This window comes from Pezoporus wallicus, unplaced genomic scaffold (genome assembly GCF_028554395.1).
Source record: "Pezoporus wallicus isolate ANWC-B61680 ecotype Strahan unplaced genomic scaffold, APGP_CSIRO_Pwel_v1 contig_6665, whole genome shotgun sequence".
Taxonomy (NCBI): domain Eukaryota; kingdom Metazoa; phylum Chordata; class Aves; order Psittaciformes; family Psittacidae; genus Pezoporus; species Pezoporus wallicus.
In genome coordinates this window covers 763,472-786,024 of record NW_026636967.1, presented here as the reverse complement: position 1 = coordinate 786,024, position 22,553 = coordinate 763,472, and the positions used below count along the sequence as shown (strand labels likewise).

The 22,553-nt window shown below is 38.7% G+C and overlaps 1 protein-coding gene across 8 annotated transcripts in view; it reads left to right on the top strand.

Moving 5' to 3' along the window:
* PXYLP1 (2-phosphoxylose phosphatase 1) overlaps positions 1-15,360 on the top strand; it is a 64,373-nt gene extending 49,013 nt beyond the window's left edge. For all 8 annotated transcript variants that reach the window (XM_057402427.1, XM_057402432.1, XM_057402428.1 and 5 more), the window contains 4 exons: positions 244-405; positions 1,293-1,419; positions 11,432-11,571; positions 14,137-15,360. In XM_057402427.1, the coding sequence (XP_057258410.1) occupies positions 244-405; positions 1,293-1,419; positions 11,432-11,571; positions 14,137-15,068 (1,361 nt within the window). In that variant the 3' untranslated portion in view covers positions 15,069-15,360. The remainder of the gene's footprint in view (positions 1-243; positions 406-1,292; positions 1,420-11,431; positions 11,572-14,136) is intronic.
* The last annotated feature ends 7,193 nt before the right edge of the window (positions 15,361-22,553 follow it).

The following is a 22,553-nucleotide window of genomic DNA, read 5'->3' as shown; positions in this document are numbered from 1 at the left end:
TGCAAAAGGGAAAGTTGTTCTACATCTAGAGGTATTTCTGCAGTCTTAGTCAAGCATTGACTTTGGGCTTGCTTTACTATGTATATCATGAAGAAATCACAGCAAAGATCTATACAGTAGAGTGACATCTTTTCATGGAAACCATAATCTTTGTGCATAATTACATTTTAGGAAAAAAAAAAAAAGTCCCATATGTCCTTAAACACTTTTAAAGGTATATGTCGCATGTTTTGCATTTTTCAGTGCATTTAATCCCAGTGAACTCTGTCAGGGAAGATGGGTTGAGCACTAAGAGCCGAAAGAGAATAATGCCTGGTTTGCTGACTGAGCCTCCTGCAATAGATCCTGTTTATGAAGCACATGTTTACTGCAATGTTCCCACCATTGCAGAGCGCAGCATGGAAGGTAAGCTTTGTGAATGCAAATGACAGCTTATTTGCTTGTTTCTACAGATGTCATGGATTTGTGCATTGTCAGTTCTTTGGTGCTTGGAGAAGGAACAGCAAATGCCAGCTGGTTGCTGGATTCTGTTAAATCATTCAAAATATACTGTTCTTCTTCCCTTTGTATCCTCTCTGTTGTGTTGATTTTTGGAAGTGGTTTTGTTTCCAGTCAATTGGAGGCCTAAAACTGAAATGTGTGGGAGAGATACAGGTATTTAATACTTGAGCTGTAATTCTTATTACAAGTGAGCTGCATTGTAAATAGTTGACTTGGGATTCTAAAAAATACCCTAACCTCCAAAACACAGAAGTAATTAATTTTAGAACTCCAAATCAGTAGGCAGCTAGAAGGTACATTTGCATTCTTGCCCTCGCAAGACAGCAGCAAGTTATTCTGAATGAGTTCCTTCATTAGAATGTCCCACTAATACATGTAAAATAAGTTACAAACTGGTATATCAAAAAGTTCCACATTAGAAATGCTGCAAAATCCATCATTATGCTAGTGGTCTGGAAGAGAGGCATTATAAAAGTGTGTCAACCTTATCATGTTGGCAGAGGTCAGTGCTTGACTAATGTCTTGTATGGTTGCTGGACTTTAGATGTATTGTGGAAAATGTACTAAGAACCTGAGTCTTGCCTAAGTTGTCTTGCAGTTTAAAGTGGAAATCCTTCTTGAGATAGTAAGTTGTCATTTCTCACGGGGTTTTCTTTCACTGCATTACCAAAGCTATTAATCTAATTATACCTGCTCTATTTTATTAAAGAAAATACATGCAAGGGAAAGATTTCTCTCTCACTCCTTTTTTGGGGTTTGTTCCCCCCCCCCCTTTTCTGTCTTCACTTTAGGGCACGCACCTCATTATTTTAAGCTAGTGTCAGTTCAAGTGTTGATTCGACATGGTGACAGGTATCCACTATATGCCATTCCCAAGACAAAGAGACCTGACATTGACTGTATGCTGCAGCCTAACAGGTAAAATTCTTGGTTTTCATCATTGCCAAGTGTGTGTTTTGCTTGATAATTATTTTGTTCCTCTTCAGGAAACAGTTTGTGCAGCCTGAAGCACATTGTGACTTCTTGTGCATTGTCATGGATTATAAAAAAAAACAAACAACAAACTGCATCAGTACAAGTTCCTTGGAAACAGGAACTATTACCTGATACCAGTTCAGATCAGAAGAAATTCTTGGTATTTCTTTAAAAAGCAAAACCTATTTAATTGAATATTTAGGTTACCATTCCTCTTAGATAAGCTTCTAGATGTTTTCTAAATGCATGTGCAGTATTTGAGAATGTCTCTTCCATTTCAGCTAAGCGTACTTCCTTTCGTGTGGATACAAACAGGTCTTAGTTCATCACTACCATAGGAAAATGAATATTTGTGGTTTGTTGTTATCTTTTACTTTTCAGAAATGTAGGTTATCATAGTTCCTTCAAATTAATGATCAAAGTCATTAGTTAAAGTCAGTGTTAAGGAAAAAATATGGAGGCTGTACATTTAACTATTAAAATAAAAGTTAAACAAAAAGTACATTGTTTGCTACTTGAAAACTACACTTTTCCTTTACTTACCATTCACTGTTTAAAGCTGTCACACTTTATTTGTGTCTGTCATTAAAACATAAACGTTTACCTCTCTATTTCAGTATAGTGTGCTTCTGTCTAATATCATGTCTTTGTAGATTTCTGATGCTTGTCTTCATGCATGAACCATTGTGAGCTGTAGCTATGAACTGAATTGCTTCTCTTCCTTGTGGAAGAACCTTTCTTTCTTGTTTGTCTCACTGATAAAGAGGAATTATAGCGTTAGAGCAGTAGAAACAGTTATGATGTAAATCGCCAACCTTTGTCTTAGCTTGCTTGATTACGTGAGGTTTTTTTCCTTTTAAGTAGGATCTGTGGTATTGTTTGGGTTTGTTTTTCCAAACAAAAACTGAGGACTTGCCAGCGAACCTACTGAATACTTACAGTTTTTCTTGTTTTCTTTCTTTTAATTATCAGATGTGTTAGCAAAACCTCTAAGCAAATCTACACATTTATGCTGCTGCCCACTCAGCAGTGTCAGATGCGGAGATTTCAGTAACTGGGAGCTGCATCTGCATTGTGCACTTGCACACATTACTCAGGAAAAGAGGCATAGACATGCTGGTATACAAAGCAATGCAGATATACCATAAATACTTTTTTTGAGAACAGCATGGAATCTCCTGTCTTTAAAGAAATAACGTTCTTGCTCTTCAGTTATTCGGAATTGGCTTTACTCTCTCATGCTGAAGGTGTTAATGGAACACTGAAAGTACGTTTCTGACTTAGATATATCAAATGAGTGTTTCTTGGTTTGATAGATTCATGGGCTATGTTCCTTGAAATTTTAGTAGCTTCCTGTCATCAATAGCATTTATGATTTTTATCTTTTATACCTGAAATAGTCTGTCCTTGCAGCTTTTCCTTAATGGGCTTTTAACAAATGAATCTCTCTGAAGAAGATGGATTATGGTACACTTTTACGCTTCTAGGTTTGTGATTAGCTAGTCTACAGCAGTTCCCTTTGAAAACATGAACCAGCTTTCATAAATGGTCCTGTGTCAGTTTCTGGCTCAAATATATTAAAACCCAAACACCATTGTGATATTGCACAGTAGGAATGTTGCTTAAATACACTGAAGTGACATGAAAGAATACCTGGAGCTAATTAAGTATAGCTTCATCTCTCAAAGCTGATGGGAAGCTTGATTAAAGAGACTTGCCTAGTATCTAGTAGATACATACATTAGGGGACACAAAGGCTAGCAGAAAATTGTAAGAAAATTGGATCTTTCTCTGACGAAAGCTGAAATATGTTGCTTTTCTTTTTAGATACCTGGCTGCATAAAAAAATTGTGCTTCTTATTAATAGGTGTCCTGAAATCTGCAAGGTGTGCAATGCTGTCTTCAGTTGTGGTCAGTGTTGTAATGCTATTTGGCATGAGTAACTGAAAAGTAACCATTACTGCTGAATCAAGGGCAACCCTACAAAACTGTGAAACCATCACCAGTTTTCACCTGTATGTGTGTCTCCCTGTTCATAGGTAACAGGTACTTAGGAGCTCCCAAGTTATTCACGCTACTGTGTCTACCTGCCTACATTTTGCATGAGGATCTAAACAGATTTAAAGTTTCCTCTGATACCATACTGGTTGCTGCTTTTCTGTATTGATACTGCAACTTCCACCACAAAATCCTTGTTTTGTGAAAGTGGCATTCAGTGATCCTATCCAACATCCTCCAAGAGAAGTCTGACTTCTTTGAGAGATGTCCAATCCCAACAGTGTTCTATGCCTGCTGTGAGCTGACTGGCTTTCTGAAATTAGATATGCAGCTCTGAGATTGCAGACAGGAGACCAAACATCAGTTATCTCTGCAGTAGATTTAACCGACCAATTAATTTCTTTATCAAGATGAAAAATAATCATCTGCTAATAGCTATGATAGCATTTTTATGACCTGCCTATAAGGACTGAGATTATTCTCAGCATGACATACTAAGTAAAGAAATACGATGCAGATTTCTTCTGGAGTTCTTATAGGTTGTGATCTTCTGATCTTGCTCTGTATCTGTCACATTAGAATGTATGTGAGAACACTTTATTGCAAAGATGTTAACTGCAAGTGACAATGTTGTATGAAAAGCTGTATTTCTCAGTGTTACAGTGCCACACGAGACATCAGTTTTGTATTTTCAGAGAAGTTTTTATAGCTGTTTCTGCTTCAGTTTCAGGCAAGGAACGCAGCATGAAGGCCCTGAACTCAGGAAAACTATCCATAAAAGGCAGAGAAGGAGTGCAGCTTTTAACATTGCCAACAGAATCACCAAGTCAAGCAGATAGGGAGGGCACAGTGTCAGGATGTGATGCAGCCAGCAGTGTAGATGCTCTTGGCTGTTACTAATTTATGAAGCATTAGAACATCAGTGTATAGATGATACCTCCCTTACTATTCACAGCTGCTGAATATGAGTGGAGAACCAAAAAGACTGTCTCCTTGAAGCAAAGTTTATGTAAAATAGAGTCTCCTGGCTGACTTTGAAAGGGCAGCAGAAAAATTAAAGGAATTGACTCTACCATTCTGTCCAGATGTGTTAAAGCTGACCTGAATAAAGCTAGAATTGTTAGTTTCTGCCATTGTTTTGAATGGAACATTTATTACTTCAACATCAGGAAGCTATTTGCTGCATTTGGTTGTCAGGCCTATATTCTTTTATTATGTAAATTTGGTGCTCAGTTGTAAACATATTTATGTTAAGAGTATTACAAGGTTTATAATTGCTACCTTTGAACTAAAGGTTTTGTGATGCTGTATGGCTAAGATTTCTGAAAGTCTGCCTTATTTAAGCTTTCTTGACTTCAGTTTCAGATAAGTATGCTGTTCATATTCAGTCTGTTCTTTATTTGACTTGGCATTCAGCTGATGGAATTCATTAATTAAGTAGATTATGCTACAGGCCCATGGACTTCTAATGGGTATGCAAAATAGCCTTGAGGTCACAAGTCGGTTTTGTGAATTACGGATTGTGACATGTAAGTGGGAAATGAATATAAGCAAATGGATTAAATGCTTTGGAAATTTGTTCCATCTAAAACTTCAATTAATACTGTTTTCATTGTTCTGGAAACAAATTTCCAAAGGGAGCTGAATAATACATACTTTTTTTCCTCAAAAAATTAATGGAATGATGTTACAAAAATCCTTTCATTGTAGTGTTTGCTTATGGGAGGCATAAATTAATCTTCCGCTTTTTCCCTTTGTATCTTACAGTGTCAAAACTATAAATGTACTATACTGCATATAAAATGCAAAAGTATGTAAGTATATACTCATAAAATTATAAATGTACTATATTGCATATAAAAATATGCAATGTTTCTTCATTGAGTTTGTATGCAAGACAGTGAAGAAATGCTTTTTGAAAGATGCTGTCGTTTCATAGTATGCTGGCTTAATTAGCATATGCTTTGAGGCATTTTGAAAGGTGTTGATGTTAATCGTAAGAAGCTTAGTAACAAACGTTTGAATTTTAGGTTCAATATGCACATGTCTTGAGACTGCCAGAAAAATGAAAGCAAAAAGTGTGGGAGAGGCAAGTATCATATTGTAAGCTAAAGGAGGTGTGGGTTTGACTTGGAGGCAGGTCAAAGCATGATGCAGGCCAGAATTAGGTGAAGAAAGGTCTCCTGAGGCCTCTTCTGACTTCTCTAGAAACTCAGAAGAGCAATGAAGTAGACTGGATCACTATAGAGCATTATAAAAATGTAAAGGCTCTAAGACCTTTATGAATAAATATGCCGCAACAGTACTGATGCTGTTGTAACTATCTGTTTTGTAGACTGCAATAATCTGTTGTTGGTTTTAGTGGCTCTTTCATTCATTTGCCTTCTAAAAGGAAGCAGTATAGTCCTTTGATCTAACGCTTTTTTTGTCTACTTAAATGTCACAGAAAACACATTATTTTTGCTTGAAGTTGTATGTTTTTTCATTTTAAGTAAAGAGAAAAGGGACTGCCCTTTGATTCAGTTACCAGACAGAATCTGGTATATCTATTATATGATTACAGAAAGGTAACGTTCCTCTGTCCAAAGCTTTGCGTGTGCAAGGCATGGTCATGTTTACTCACCAAGTGACACACTGAAGGTTCTGCAACTGCCTGTGATGTGTTCAGTCCTCTTCAAATTCTGCATTTATTAACAAAAGTGACATTTGCATAGATAAATGCTATTTGGGAAGGAAAAAGTTATCTCATTTTTGTAAATGTCCACCTCCACAAGTTCTTTCTTGTGGCATGTAGACCTCAGAACTCTATAGTGCTGTAAAAGGACAGCACTGTGCAGTTACAGAGGTAAGATGAGTAAAAAGTTTACTTCTCCATAATTCTACTTTTAATTAAATGACACAGTAATTAATCTCAATAATTACATTTTTTTTTCTGACAGTTTCTTTTTAATCATAACCTTGACCAATATATTTTTTTTTGGCCTGTAGCATTTTGCATGATGGCAAAAACATGTTATTTATGCCACTCCTGAATTTTTATGAACATGTAAATTATTAAATAAACTGGAGCTGCCTGTAATCTTGTCAGGAGGATGTCTTTCCATGTCTGTTCCTTAAATTCTGTAACTTGACAATTTTTAGCGATATATGGTCTCAAACTTGTACATGGTTCAAAAGAGCATTCAATTTAATGAGTTGGAGGACAGAGTGGATGCTGTGGTTTGTTGACCATCACGTTTGTTGAAGAAACAAGGCTTGCACTGTACTTCATTTTACAGTATACGTAGTAGAAATAAGACAGTAGTTCAGTGGTCTAGTAGCCTAAATAGGGAAGAATGTTAAAGGAATCTGAGCCTGTTCCCACTGAGGAATTAATTTTGATAAAAGTAATCCTAAAATTAATAAATGTAAGGATTAACAGGTGGGGAATTTTTACCCAAATTGACCTTTTTTGGGTCTGTTTTGCAGTTTAGGTCAAAGGAGGAGCAAAACTAGATCTGATTTCTATTTATGTTTTAATTCTTTAATAAAAACAATTTCTGCTAACAAGGATCAGAAGGGAAGCAAGTATTTCACAAGTAGACAATATAAATCAATAGCAGTATTTTCCTGAATGATCCTGAGGCAAGTAGACCTGAGAAGCAAGGGTGATTTTCTTTTTGCTCTGTGAATTGACTATGAAATCTAGCAATGATCTCCATGCTGTGCTGCTGATGATAATATTTAAACAGAGGCAACCAGCTCAAAGAGCTAGCTTTTTACTGAAAGAGGCTTCCATACACTCAGTCTGAGCATTGCTTTATCCAGGGGCAGAAAGCCCCATTGTCTCCCAAACCAGTTCCTAAATATCGACCTTGAAGTCTTGAATTCAGTTAGTCTCATGGGGTGGGGTACAAGAATGTCCTGTAACAAAGTTGTTCCACTGCTATGCAAGATTTGAAAGTTTGCTGTATAATATCTTTAAACTTAATGTGAAGCTGCATGAATAAGATTTCATACCTTTGCATGTCTATAATAGATGCAATAGATGTATTTTTGTGCCTGTTTCTCACAGTGTTTTGTGCCATTATAGCGTAACCATCCAAAATCAATCAGCAAATTTTCTGAGGTGTCATGTACATATGCTCACCCTGGTACTATATTTCTCACTTTGCTGTGCTAATTCAGAACAACCAGCAAGTTAGTGTTCGCTTCTCATAAATAAATAAATAAACAAATCAATCAGTCAATCAAGCAATTAATCCAAAAAAACAACCACCTCATTTCTATTTTTTTTTTTTGTAGCTCAGCTCCTCAAGGAAAAGGGAAATTGTTATTAAAGGGTGAAAAGATGTCCGCTCAGTTGCTGGCATTTGAACCATAGTTCAAATAGTTGCACAGGATGGTTTCTTTCAGTGTATGCTGGTTACAGTGTAGCAATAAAGAGGTGACATTTTGGTATTAAAGCTTCCTAAGACCTTTACAAATAAGATATTTAAATGTTGAATAAGGATTTAAATGTTGGTCCATTTTAATGCTAGTGCATGAAAACTGCGCTATTAAATCTGGGCCCATTATCCCAGCGTTTAGTTTGTAAATAACAAAAAGCTGAATTCATTATTTGAGGGGAAAATAACTGTTCTCAGCTTTGTCACAGATAAAATTTATTTTATTTTACAAAAATAAGATAATTAAAAGGAAAATTAACAGACATTAAAGATGGAAATAAATATTCAAATTAAGAAAAAGTGTGTTTATTACTAGTGGTGTTAGGTGAAAAGCCATTCCATGTTCTGACACAATTTGAAATATTTATTGTATAAATACATTTTCCAAATGTGGTAACTTACCGTCATAATGTCCAGCAATGTGCAGAATGATATCTCTTTAGCCCATTTTTATTTTCTGGTTACTTTTATGGAAATTAATTTTAAGGATATTTTAGTCTTTTCAACTATACAACTGAGTGATTTTCTTTGCTTCCCGCTCAAACAGTCCCAGCAGTCTTGGTCGTGTTGCCTAGATACTCCATCTCTTGCAGCATCTGTAAATTGGCCAATTCAACAGGAGGATTCTTATTCTAAATAAAAGAGAAATCTTGGAGCAGGGAGGGGGAATCTTTTGTTACCAGGTGGCCTGAGTGGTGCAGTGAATTTTGCTTTTGAGAAAAATAAGTTTTTATTTGCTCAGTTATACATGGTTAATCAGAGAATTGCCAGTTTGTTCAGAATCTTGTTACATACATGAGGATTACATTCAGGGTAAAAGTATACTGTAGCCTGAGATGTCTGTCCCTGTCAGGCAAAATGGTTCTTCACCCTCACTGAGAAGAAGTTTCTTCTCAAGTTTATGTCTGTCCCTGTCAGGCAAAATGGTTCTTACTTCTGCTGGTTTTTGGGGTTTTTTTTTCTTCTTCCCCTGGAATGTATTTAGCAAGTAGTAAGCTTTGAATTTATATTCAGAAATACATTTAACAGTCGTATTTCATAATTTAGTTCTGCAAGCATGTGGTTAACCTGTGCTCACTTTAAAAAGAATGTAATCCAAAGTCAAGTAACTTGAATCTAAATGGATATATGAAAAGCTATATTAATATAGTGGAATATGATTTTATAAATTACCATATATGTTATTATTTTATGTTGGATGTTAGTTTATCTTGCCTGCCACTTTTTAGATAAATCTTTTCGCAAAGCACTGATAAATACTTCTTTCTCTTCTTTTCTTTCTTCCTTTCCACAAGTGATTGCTGAGGCAGTTTTATCGGTGTGGGTTTGATTCCGTTAGTATTCAGATTTTTGTAAGCAAAGCAGCAAAAGAAGCAGAATGGTTAATGCAGTTCTTTTCATTTTCTTGCACATGTACTTGCAGAAATTGCTAATTAAGTAAACAGGGTTTAAGGAAAATTATGACTGACAATTTATTCGTGTTTATAGCTTTTTAAAGGGCAAAGTTTAGAACATTGGGGGTTCAGCCTGCTACATCTGTAATAAGCTTAAAAAGCTATTTACGAATGAGTTTAATTTAATTTTTTCTCAACCTGATTCTTCCATTTTTAGATTGCACTGCTGGGCTGTAAAAACAATGAAATGTACAAAAAGTTAATTCACCTCTGGAGCTGGATTAAGCTTTCTAATGTATGCTTACTGTAAGAGGAAGCTCTACTGCTTTGGAAAGGAGCAGTACCTTTTCTATGTAGCTCTACTTCTCAAATACTAATCTTCAGTTGAATTCTCAAAATTATAATATACAGAAGAAGCTGTGGATTTAGAATGCCATAAATTGGGTGGTTTTCTTTTTAATTGGAAGTAAATATGAAAAAAATTCTTTTGATATTTTTATCTCACCTTGCTTTTGTCTCATTTTACATTTTATCTTGCTGGCAGTTGCACCAGAATTTATTGTACCATTTTACTCACAAGATATTCTTTTTCTGAAGGTAAATTAAATACTAGAAAATTCAAGTTTTATAAAATGGTATGACAGTGTGCTGCCTCTCTGTCGACAGAGGTATTGATTCTTATGAGACCTCCTGTACATGCATGCTGTGAGCATTGCTCTGCAAGAGGTGCTTTTGCGCTTGGGAGTGTCTTAGTTGTCTCTTCTATGTATAAGCATGAATGTCTTTGCCCTAGCAAACTTCTATTAGACACTTCCTCCTACTTTAATAGTGTTATTGCTCCCTCTTGTGGATCGTGCAACTCTGGAAGGGTTTTTTTTCCAGACCTGAAGTTTTTTTATCACAATAGTTGATCATTTTAGCAAAGTGTAAATATGAACAATAAACACTAAAACCAGATTTCTGTAAAAGTTATCTGATCCAGTTTATCTTCTATTTTATATACTTTTGTTGTTAGTAACATAAAAAACACTTACTGTATTCAGGCTGAAAGCCCTATTAAGATGAGGACTGTATGGGGTGGAGTTGGGTTGCCAGTTTTTTATTTAGTTCTGCACCAAAGTAGAGGTGACTGTGACCTTTCTTGAATGTTGACATTTAACAAAGAAAATCCCTACTTATCTAATGTATTTCTGTTGCAGAAGTGTGATTGTAGATTTAGTTTTTTAAAGGTTTAAATCATAGTGGAGTTTTTTTGTGTATGTAGTTTTCCACACAGTAGTACAACAATGGACAGAGCCTGTAGTGTATCTGAAATTTGCAGAACAGTTTAGGAGATCTAAGCATTCTTTCCCTGACTTGAATTCAGTGAGTTAACTTAGACATTTTTGTCTGTATCTCTTTTCCAGTTGCATTCATTATGTGCATTGTGGGAGTATCTCATCTTTTTAAGTGTCCAGCAGTGTTGGTCTCTTTCTTCCTGGGTAATGGTACAATACCCAAAACAATGATTTCCAATTTTAATGGGGATACCAGATACTACTTTCCAGGTGCAACTTAACTGAGGCTATATGTGCTATTTGATTTGGAGCTTGAAGTGATCAGAATAGTTAGTGTTGGAAAGGACCTGAAGATCATCTAGTTCAAATAAAAATAGAAATAGTGTCTGATATTGTAATCAACATAGTACGTTACAAAACTTGAGAATACCTTCAAGATCATCTACTTAAACTACTGGTTATTTGAACCCTTTTAGATTGTTAGTGCCTTTGGTCATAGCGTTAAAGTGCAATAGTACTTCAGAAACTGGACAGAGTATTTTTTGGTAGGGATTTTTTTTTTTAATTCACAACAGCATTAGTGACTGCGTTTAAAAAAAAAAACAACTTTCAAAATTAATCACCAAAAGGTAGCATAGTTTTAACATGACAAGTTTCCCTGTAGGCCTTTGGTAGTTAGTAAGTACTTAGGTTAATTTTGCATACTTTCAAAATTCTTCAGTGAGACCAGATGTTGTCTCAGTGGGAAATAACCTCACACTATGAAATGTCTGAGCTGATATAGTCAGAACGCTTGACTCTCCTGAGCTGTTTTTCCATATACTTTGGGAAGTTTTCACATTTTGGTTTACCTCTCTAGGAAACCTTCTCATCCTCGGCTTGAAGCTTTCATTAAACATATGTCAAAAGGGTCTGCAGCCCAGATGGGTGGTTCCCTAATCAGCCTGCCTCGCTACCCTAGCCATTCTTTGTGCGAAATGGGAGAACTAACACAGACGGGTAAGTTCCAATAGAGCTCTGTCTTTTCCTCTGTTCTGTTAAATACAGTCTGCTTGAAAGGGGATCTCCTATTTTTCTTTATATTGAAATAAATGCTTTTTTTTTAATGGGAAATATATAATATTGGTCATAGCCTAGCTTCTGCTGAGATATGAATATAGTATTAGAGTCTCTACAGTAGAAGTGGTAACAGTTCTAGAAACTGTGCTTTATCCTATAGCTTGCCAGTTCTGTTACAGGTCCATCACGCTTGCCATCTCTTAATAATGTTATTTGTAACAAGTCAGAGCACTCGCACCACAAAATTGCTTGGTCACCCTTGTAAAAAATGGCATTGCTCAGTCCCTCCTGAGGAAGGTCTGTAAGGGTTTGTAATTCAGCATGGCCATGGAACTAAAGAATTTAGTTGCCAGTTTTTACCTATGATGAAACTACTGTGTCCCCTGCAAGGGATTCAGATGTAATAGATAAATATGATGCTTGTATTATAGAAATAGAAAACTTTTTACACATGGTGCTTTTTCCTTCTCTCCTCCCCTGCCCCAAGCTTTGTAGTGAAATCCCAAGGTTGTGGGTTTTGGCAATTTTTTTTGTATTTTTTTTTCCACAGGAAAATTAGTTATTTTCTTATTCCATCTATCAGGTCTGCTGAGCTATTTATTGGGAGGAAAGGTGGAAATATTAGCAATTAAGTTCCAAACAACTATTTTAAAAGTTGAAGTTTTGAGACTTTATCCAGTATTACTTATGACAAGAAGACTGCTGAGCTCTGCTAGTGAACATATTGTTTAGTTCATCTGAAGCAAAGAGGTGGGGGAGATGGGAGGTAACCGAAGTGTTGCAGTGAGGGATTTGTCTATGTAGAAGAAAGTATGTGGAGAGTTGAGAGTAATGTGGTGCTGAGGGCGCTGAGAATGTTAGAAAGAGATAAAGGGTTTGGGATTGGAGAGGGAAAATGGTAGTGGTGGATCAGAGCCGCGATAAAAGGGCCATTTGCAAAAGACCTGGGACTGCTGTCAGCAGGCAATAGAAAATATGAGGAGAACAAAAGGTAAGAAGGCAAAAGTATAGAAACAAGTTGTCACTTTGTATGAAACAGATTCCACAGCTCTTGGAATTTTTTGTGTTCTCCACCCAGAATAGCCAGATGAATTAATATGGGCTGAAGTCCATGCGTTTGTTTGCTGTGCTTATTTTTCTGCATATATCCATATCAGTGTGTCAGAACCAAACATATAGAAATGCTTTCCCACAAACGTGGAAACATACTGTTGCATCACTGGGCAGAAATGCGATTGTGAAAAGGGTTATTCACGTGGATTTTTCTCTTCAACATTCAGGAATTTAACAGACTATTCATATTAATAACACTTTTTGTTCTCCTATATCTTTTCAAATTTTAACATTGATCCATTCCTTTTTATTCCCACACCTTGCTTTTTAATGTGTTGCTCTTTTTATCTTAAATACCAATGACGGAAAGAGCATATCACAGTGGATCTGGGTAGTCAGTAGGTTTGGAGACTGCCTATGGAGAACAAAAAGAGTGTTGAAGATCCGAGGAGTTAGTGGCATTTTCCACTTGCCAGCTGTCTTTCCAGGACCTTCTGTATTCTTCAGTCCAAAACTTGCCTGTCGTATTCTCGTAAGTTCTGGGATCCCACCAGAAGAAATGTTTGTGTTAAGCGAGTGTCAAGTCTTGCAAAGTGATGTCAGGAGAAACCTAGTCAGGTTACCGAGGAACTCCTCCTAACACAGCATGTTGTGTGTGAAACTGGACTCAACACTGCCCACAACTTGTAACTGAGAGAATATCTGGGACTTGTATTGCCTGTAGTAAGCTATATAGATGATCTAGTTCATAAAGGGTTCATGCCTGCTGCTTTGCTGCTGTGGGAGGATAACACAAGCAAGGTGGATTCTGGAATAAAGGTTTTGGCATGTGACAAGGATATGCACCCTCTTCCTTTCCAGCTGGATCAAGGCAGAGCCTTAGTGTAAGATTTATTGAGCAATTGTAGCACTTCCCTGAAGAAATCTGGAGAAGGAAGTTTGATGCAACTGACACACCTCACCACTGTGTTTTGTGAGTTTACACACTAGTTTATATTCTGTGTGTTCATTTCCTGGCTGCTGGTAGTTTTACCAGCTGCCATAAATTTGCAGGGAGCGCAGCATTCACTGCCTGTCTGAAAACCTGACTCAGCTGCAGTCTGGATCCATCTTCATAACTGTCTTTCAGTTATGGTAGACCCATTCAGTCTGTGTCTCTAGTCCAGAAAAACACTAAGGTTTGAAACAAATCTTAAGGAACCAGCTTTATTTATCTACATCTCAGTTTAACTCCTACAATCTAAGACATACTGAAGAATAGCAGGTATCTGACATTACATGCAATTTTCCTAATAGTTAAGCATAGGTGAAGTTCAGTTGTGAACATTTTTGACCTTTAAACTAATAGTTCATTTATCAGTAGGACTGCTAGCAGTGCTTTTTTTTTTCCCTCCAAAAAAAAAATCAAGATTCTAATCATGTGTTGTAACTTCTTTTAAAATTCTCTTTCAGGGGTTGTGCAACACTTGAAAAATGGACAACTGTTGCGAGATATTTATATAAACAAACATAAACTGCTTCTGAGTGACTGGACAGCAAAACAGCTTTACTTGGAGACAACAGGAAAAAGTCGAACCCTGCAGAGTGCTTTGGCACTGCTCTACACTTTTTTGCCAGATTTTGACTGGAAGAAAATTAACATCAGACATCAGTGGAGCACCATTTTTTGCTCTGGAAGCTGCAACTGTCCTATGCGAAACCACTACCTGGAAGAGGAACAGCGCAGACAGTACAGTTTGCGGGTGAAAAACAATGACTTAGAGAAAATATATGTGGATATGGCAAAGATTGTAGGCATTCCCACCAGGCAGTTGAGAGCTTCTAACCCAATAGATTCTCTCTTGTGCTATTTTTGCCACAATGTCAGTTTTCCGTGTACCAAAACTGGCTGCATTGATATGGAACACTTCAAAGTGATCAAAAGACATCAGTTGGAGGATGAGAGAGAAAGACAGGAAAAGAAACTTTATTTCTTGTATGCACTATTGGCTACTCATCCTCTCCTCAACCAGACTGTTAATCGGCTGCAGCGTATTGTAGAAGGCAAGAAAGAAGAAGTATTTGTTCTTTACTCTGCACATGATGTCACATTGTCACCTGTTCTTAGTGCCTTGGGCATTACAGATGCCAGATTTCCTAGATTTGCTGCCAGATTAGTTTTTGAGCTGTGGCAGGATGGGAAGAGACCCAAAGATCACTTTATCCGCATCCTGTATAATGGCGCTGATGTCACATTCCAGACCTCATTTTGTAGGGATTATTATAAACAGTCCGCAAAGCCTATGTGCCCCCTAGAAAAATTTGTCAATTTTGTCAAGAGGGATGTGTTCATAATTTTTAACAGCACTAGTTATTACGATGCATGTCATAGAAGACCACTGTAGGGCAGGTGAGTGGAAAGGAAGCAATGTTAACTTGTGTATCAGTGAAAGTCTGTATTCTGGTTGAAGCGCAGTTCAGTTCTGTTATTTCTCGTACTTGTATGTGTAAGTACAAAAGGATATTGCTTGAAACATTTTTCAGATATTTTTATTTTTCATTCAGACTGCAGGTAGTCTCCAACAAAAGAACAAGTTCTGAGGGGGTGTTATGTCTATGTGTATGCTCACATATGCTGTGTGAACTGTGATGGTAAATCACATGGCTATTATAACCGGTATGTCACTTGATAAAGAGTGAGAAAGCATAGACTTTGTTTCTCTGTACTCCGGAGCAATACTTGGATACCTTAATTTTAAAACCAAACCCACAATCTCAGTAATTTTAAGCAGTTTGTATCATGGCCTTTATGAATTCCAGGCATCTGTATTAAGTCATTTGTAATAAATTCTTGAACCTCCCTACTTAAAAACAAAGAAGCCTTGTAAAGTTTAGGGGCAGGTCTTTAAAGCAAAGTGCATGTGCGTATCTGTGCATCCTTAGCTGAGCATGTACAAAGGAGCATGTGCCTTTCTGACCTCATAGACCTATAAATATTTGGCTGTTGTTGCCAGTGCCAGAGAAGAGTGTACTGGAGAACAGATACAAAACTCTATTCTTTGATTGCATTTTCAGCACTTTGAATAGTTCAAACAGTCTAGAAATATGTAAAGGTCTCATGACATTAAAATAGATGGCAAACGCTAACATTACCACTAAACCTGAGTGGTTAGGGTTAGAAATCAGTTTTATGGTGAAGTTTTGGGCTGTTTCCTGTTGTGAACATGTTCAAGCTGCTCTGCTATGGAACACATCAGTGGTTTTGGAATTTGATGTAGTGACTGCTTGAGACAGCTTGACTAAACAAGAAGAAAATTTTGTAGTTGATTTAGTATTTTTATGGACTAGGAAGTTCTTATTTTGTAAGATTAGACTTGTATGTATTGTACTGTGTATATTTATAACACAGTAAATTTTTCTTACTTGTTTAGTTTGTAAAGAATTGTGAAGCTTACTTTAGATGTTTTTTCCCCTTGATCAGGATGTTTAGACTTAAGAATAAACTTTTATGGGTAACTTGAACAATGAGTAGATATGAAAACTTGTACTTCAGACTGCTTTCATCTGTTTAGGAGTGGTAAATTGAGAACCAATTTTTAATAGAACTCATAGAAATTTTATAATGGTGGAAGTTTTTTATGCTTCTAGAAATAATTTAGTCTGTGACTTGTGATGCAATGGTGCTAGTTTATCAAAGAAAACACAACTCAGTGTAAGTCCTCTGACTAGTGGCACATTCCACTCTCTCTGTTTTCAATGCTGCATTTGAGAATGTTTTTTAAATAAAATTTTGGGGCCTGTTTGTAACTTGTGTGTTACATTTATTCTGACTTCCTTAGCTCTTTGCAGTAATGTGTATTGTGTTGTTGCTTGTTGCATTAGTAACTTCTGCACTTAATACATATTTTGGTTCCTCGTCTGAGAAGAAGCAGATATACATTTTGCGAATACTGAAATATTATGTATGCCACATTAGAATGTGTAACTTCTGGAAACATTTTCTGTCTAAGAGACTAGCTCTGGTAGTTGTTGTACATGTTTGTGTGCTGGAGGGCAAACAGGAAGAGAGAATCTGAAAGTTGAGTTCGCTTTATTATAAATGGCATGAACTGGATTGCTTGTCCAGTGTAAGTACTAAATACTCCAAAGAGCTGTTGAGCTATCAGCAAAAGCCAGCTATAGCTCTTCAGAGGGTTATCTGTTGGACCTTTGTTGCTGTTTGGTGACCATTTGCAGGAATGATGTTGAAATGTAGAGAATGTTACCATAGGCATATCATTGGTGTTTCAAGCAAGTTATTTACAAACTTTGAACTCTTTACAGCTTTTGCACATGCCAGTCTTGGTGTCTTCAAAAGCCTGTGTTAGGAACAGTATTTAACCTTGCATCTTCTTCTGAAGACAGACCATAGAAGTGTTCTGATAGATTTCCTTGTGCAGAAAGATCCCCTCTGACTGTTGAAGAAGTTTTGAGATGCAGCCATGAATTGGAGGACATGAGAATTAGGGTGGATTTTTCACTTGTTGGGCTCAAAGAAACATTGAGATCCCAGATATTAATGGATATTGCAGCTATTTTCAAGACTTCTATCTTAACTTTTTTTTGAGAGCAGCAAAATGGCACTGATTTTGTGGACTTTTGGTCAACTAATAAGCATTCTGCTTGAAATTTCCAGTAGATCTGGAGGTTAATTCCCTGAAGTAAATGAGTTAAGTTAGGTGCCAGGAAATACGCTCATCTGTATAGTCACACATCTTGAAAAAACTGAGACAGATGCAGAAAGGCCAGATTCTGATAGTAGCTGCAGTTCCTCAGATTGCCCCAGATATCAAATGTTTGCCCTTTCTGGATGTCTGATCACAATCAACAGTGCTGTGTGGAAGGGTGTCCCTAACAATGGTGGTAAGGATGAATATGAAGCATTGCTATCCTCTAGTCAGACTTCTCTTTATGCTTAGAATTACGGGAACTGGTATTTAATTCTTCATTTCTGTTCTCTCTTCTTCAGCCAGTGCTTCACAGTTACCTATAAACATCTGTAGGTTTTTAAGGAGGGTAGAAAAGTGGGTATAGGGATACTTCATTCTCTTTCCTGCGTTGTTCAGCCAAGCACTCCCCCTGCTGTCACTCCTTACTGCACAATCTCTGGATAAAGGAATGATCCTTAATATCATGTTTTTAAGAAAGTCAGTGTGCTGCTTGAGTGACTTAAAAAGTATACATTTTATAAATGGAGGAGCACAGGCTGAATTTAACACTTTTGTATAGAGAATTGTATAAGAAAAGAGGTGCATGGCCATAATGGAATGTAGCAAGGTGAAAAGGAGTTCACTTAATTGGTGGTGGTTTACCTTTGTCAGTTTTTCTTGTGGCATCCAATCTATAACAGTGTGAACAATCAGACCCATGTGTGTGTAGTATAGTGAAAGGCACCTATTTTCCAGTTGTTGCTCTTCCTGCATGCTTCTGTCTTTCCTTTGAAGAAAAAAACAGTTACGTGAAATTTAACAGGTAAGTAACTTACCCTCTTTCTAGGGGAAATGCAGACAGACCATTGCAGTTACTTTAAACATATGTATACTTTGCTGTTAAGGAAACTTCTCCAGAACTCCAACAGGAGTTAATAATCTTATAATATTGCAGTGTATCTGTGTTCAGACAACTTTTGAGTATCTCCAAGAGCCCAGAGCCCCAACCTCAGCCATCCTCACAGTAAAAAAACAAACAAAAAAACCAGGATGTTTCCTTCTGTTTCAGGTGGAGCCTCCTGTGTTTCAACCTCCTGTGCCTACTGCCTTTTGGCCTGTCACTAGGCATCAGTGAAGAGATCCCTTTTATTTACACCCTCCCTTCAGATACTGGTATGCATTGATGAGATTCCCCCTGAGCCTTCTCTTCTTTGGGGTAAACAGTCCCAGCTCTCTCAGCCTACCCTCATGTAAGAGATGCTCCCATCCCTTAATCATTGTGGACCTTCAGTGGAGAATTTATAGCAGCTCCATCTTTTCTGTACTGGGCATGGTAAAGAGCATGATAGGTCTTTGAGCCACAGTGGCCTTCCACTATGAGCAGGGCAGTGGGGAGGAACCCGAACTGGGGAACTTAAGGAAAATCTGGAGCAAAATTTTCAAAGGTTCAGAAGGGTCAGATTCTTCATATTGTTTAGATGGCCAAAAATGCAGGTCAGTTACAACAAAAGGTATCTTTTCCTTCCTTTTCCTATTTTTGTGCTCATGTCATAAATAATTTTCCTTTTTTCCTGCAGCTGTCAGTGTGAGTAGGAACTTACTAACCATATTGCTAGCACCTGCTTACCTCTGTGTCTGAGGGTCAGTGCATGAGCATTACCAAATCTCTAAGGTAAAAAAAAAAAAAAAGAAAAAGCTAAGCTACTTATTTTTTTGTGTATACATAGTTCATAAAGATATGCTCATCTCTTCTAAGCAACATACTCAAAGGCAGCCACAATACTGGATTGGAGAAATTACTCCAGGCCAAAGGGGCTCACCCACCCGTGCTGATTCATCCCTCCTGTTCTGACAGACTCGGATGCAAATGAACATTACCATGCGCTGTGCCAAGCTAAGTCCCTTGTCCTCTCATGCACCCTTCCCACCACAGCTCCAGCAGCTGCCAGCCTTCAAAATAGCATTACTAAAGGCCTCGAGAAACAGCTACTCTGCAAAATCAGCCTCAGGTCCCAATCCCAAGAGAAGCATGATGTGATGGACCAACTTAGTAACATCATACTCATATCCACATTGACACCTGACAGCATGCTGGTTGCATACAGGAGTCCTGCTTCTGAAGGCTACACCAAGCTTCTCACCAACGTCTCTGGGATGGCCATCGTGCTCCAAGCAGGTCAGACTTGGCACTCGTAAAACAAGATTGGAGGAGGAAGCAAGAGGGCTTGTCAGAAAGGAATGACCCAGGCTGTGTGTGGCGGCCCACAGCAGAGCTGCTCTTCATACTCACCATGGCACATGGGCACCTGCTCCAGCCTGGACAACAGAAGGAATGTGGCTTCTAGGTGGTAGCTGTGGAGCAGGCACATTTTTACAGCCAGTGACTCCATGGCAGAGTGACAGAGATGCAAAACTCTTGAGCTGGCCTTCCCTGCCACGGCTACTCCCACCCAATGAAGAATACACAGCTGCTCATCTTGCACCAGGTTTTATGTATTATAAGACCTGCTGACAGGCAATAAGACGTCTTCTTTAGCAGAAAGCACAACACTAATCACTAATTATTAAAAACGTAAAAAACCCAAATGCCACCACCATCACCACCAAAAACCAACCAACCCAGCCGCTGCAACAGCAATCTGTAGCTTGAGATCTGTGCCTAATAGAGCTGTAGTGCACAATTCTGTCATGGCTGTTGAGAACAGTACGGTTGACAACACTAACATTTCTGTAGGTTGTTTTGGTTTTATGAGGATAGTGGAAGCAGTTTGTAAACAAACTTTAGATTTTAAGTTCCTAGAGGTCCTATGCTTGGCTTTATGGCCTAATTAAGCAGGCCTGCAAGTAGGTTGTCAGGCTTTGTTTTCCTGAAGAAATAAATTGAGATGGGGGAAGGAAACAGGACATGACACAGACGAGCTCCACCTGTGCTCCCTTCAGGCACTGCAGAGATAAACCCTCCACTTTACCATCCAGCTTCCAAGATTTTAGACATGCCAAGACATCAGTTCTGGGCTGGGAGGCCTGTTTTGATGGGATCTAGCAAGTTTTGAAGTCTGCGGAGGGGAAGCTAGCAACAGCTTTCTTTTGAGATGCAATGAGGGAGAAGAGGCTACAGAGGAGCGCTGCTCCAGAGCCCTCAACGTTTCTGGAAACCATCTTGATTCTGACAGGGATCAGTGTCAAAACCAAATAACCCAAATGCTTGCCTGCAGTTTCTCTCAATGCACAGGGCTATAAAAGCCTGCAAACCTACAAGGAGTTATAGTTACACAGCAGCCCAGTTACAGCTATCCAGACAGGTATTAACACTTGTACACCTCTTTATAAATACAGCGTTCTACATGAAGAACTATAGAAAGATGTTGTTCAAGGCTGGGGATTTTTACAAAAGCTTGTGAGGGCTTTTGTTCACATCTCTGCCTTTTTTCTGCCACTTGGAAACACTTGTTCTTTCTCCTTCTTCATCTCCCACCCAGTCCTAAGTGACTCGGTTAGTCGGCAGATCCAACATCTTTGCTTTGCCATTCAAAGCAGTGGGAAGGAGGCCATGTGAAGAAGGAGGTCACAACTTTCAAGAGTGAAAAGCTAATGTGTGAGGCAGGTTCAGCTGTCAACAGAGTCCCAGGGGAAGTGGGTAGTCATACCTCATCCCTGGAGAACGGCTCACTGAGAGGTGACTGGGAAGGCAGAGCATCCTTGTTCTGGGCATCGCTGTGGATCTTGCCCTGCTGATGGGATTTCCAGGAGTGTGTTCTGTCCCAGTCTGTTGACACAGTCTCCTTGTCCCAGACTGTAGAGGTCTCTGTGTCACTGAGGTAGCCTGGCTGCCCCGTGGAGTGCATAGGGTAAACAAGGAGGGGTTCTGCTGAAAAGGCTTTCAAGTCTCTGGACTCATTGTACTCCGTGCACTTTGCTCTAAAGAGGAGAGAAAAATCACTCCAGTAACAGAGTGAACGTTCACCAGTGCCACTGCTTATAACTGAGAGATACAAGCCAACCCACCTAGCAAACAGATCCCAGGGAGTGGAGGAAGTTGCTGGGTAGAGTTCTAGTAGAGAGTTCTGACCCTCTACAGCCAGAACCTCCCGTCTTACAACCACACACAACCTATACAACGAACTCCTCCATTACCAGAGACAGCCAAATGTCTCGGGACCGGTGCCTGCTTGGTTCAGGGCCTGTGAACAATAACCCCTCTGCAGCAGGTCTGTCACCTCCTTTGACCTGTGTCAGGAGCTCTGCTCTAGAGAGCCAAAAAGCATGAGTAGCCCTGTCTCCCACCAACCAGGCTACAGAAGTGAGACACACCAACACGATCTGGCTTAAGGACATTAACAAGATCCAGCTCACATCAACATAAGCAACAAAGACTTACTACTTACACAGGGTGCTTGTTGTACATAACTGGCAGAAATTCATCTACAGGCAGCATCTTGCTGAAAGGCTCAGCTCTGATGAGTTTCTGAGCCCCTTGTAAAGAGATTGCGTACCCCAGGGCCCAATATGAGTAATTATCTTCCACCAAATTCATGACACTGGGAACGGCTTTCTCAGGCTCTTGCACCCACACCCTTTTCCGGCCAATGTAGCTTAAGGGGTAAAAAAAAAAACAAGGAAACTGGAACCAAAGTGAATCTGAAGCAACTAAGACCACAAGACTATTCATGTCAACCAAGGAAGGGCAACAGAGCAATCCAAGAAGTAATCCCTGACCAGGCTCACAGATTTCTATCCTGCGCCACTCTCAGACATCCAAGCCTTAGGCTACTGAGTGGTAAAACTGTGAAAGACTTCATACGGGAGAAAAGATGACATGGCCCAAACCTCAGGACTGAGCTAACACCACCATTTCCAGCCTGCCCCAGAAGGCAGATCTGTCCTGACGGCAAGAGCCACTGAGAAGTCTCTGCCGCCTTCTCCTGCACTCTAGCATTAACCTGCACCTCCACCATGACACAGCAGCTGCTGCTGACCTCCCCTGTGTGCCCAAGAGTTCCCAGGTGGCTGCGGAACAGTTACTTACATAAGCTCCCAGTCTAGCGGGGCTTGTTGAATGTTCACCTTCACATTGAACATCACAGCTTCATAAGCTTCCTCTTACTGTTGGAATGGAAGGTTACAGGCTCTTTAGGAAAGACAGGCCTGGCAGGCGGGGAGGGGGAGTTGCCCTTTATGTTAGGGATAGGCTGGAGAGTATGG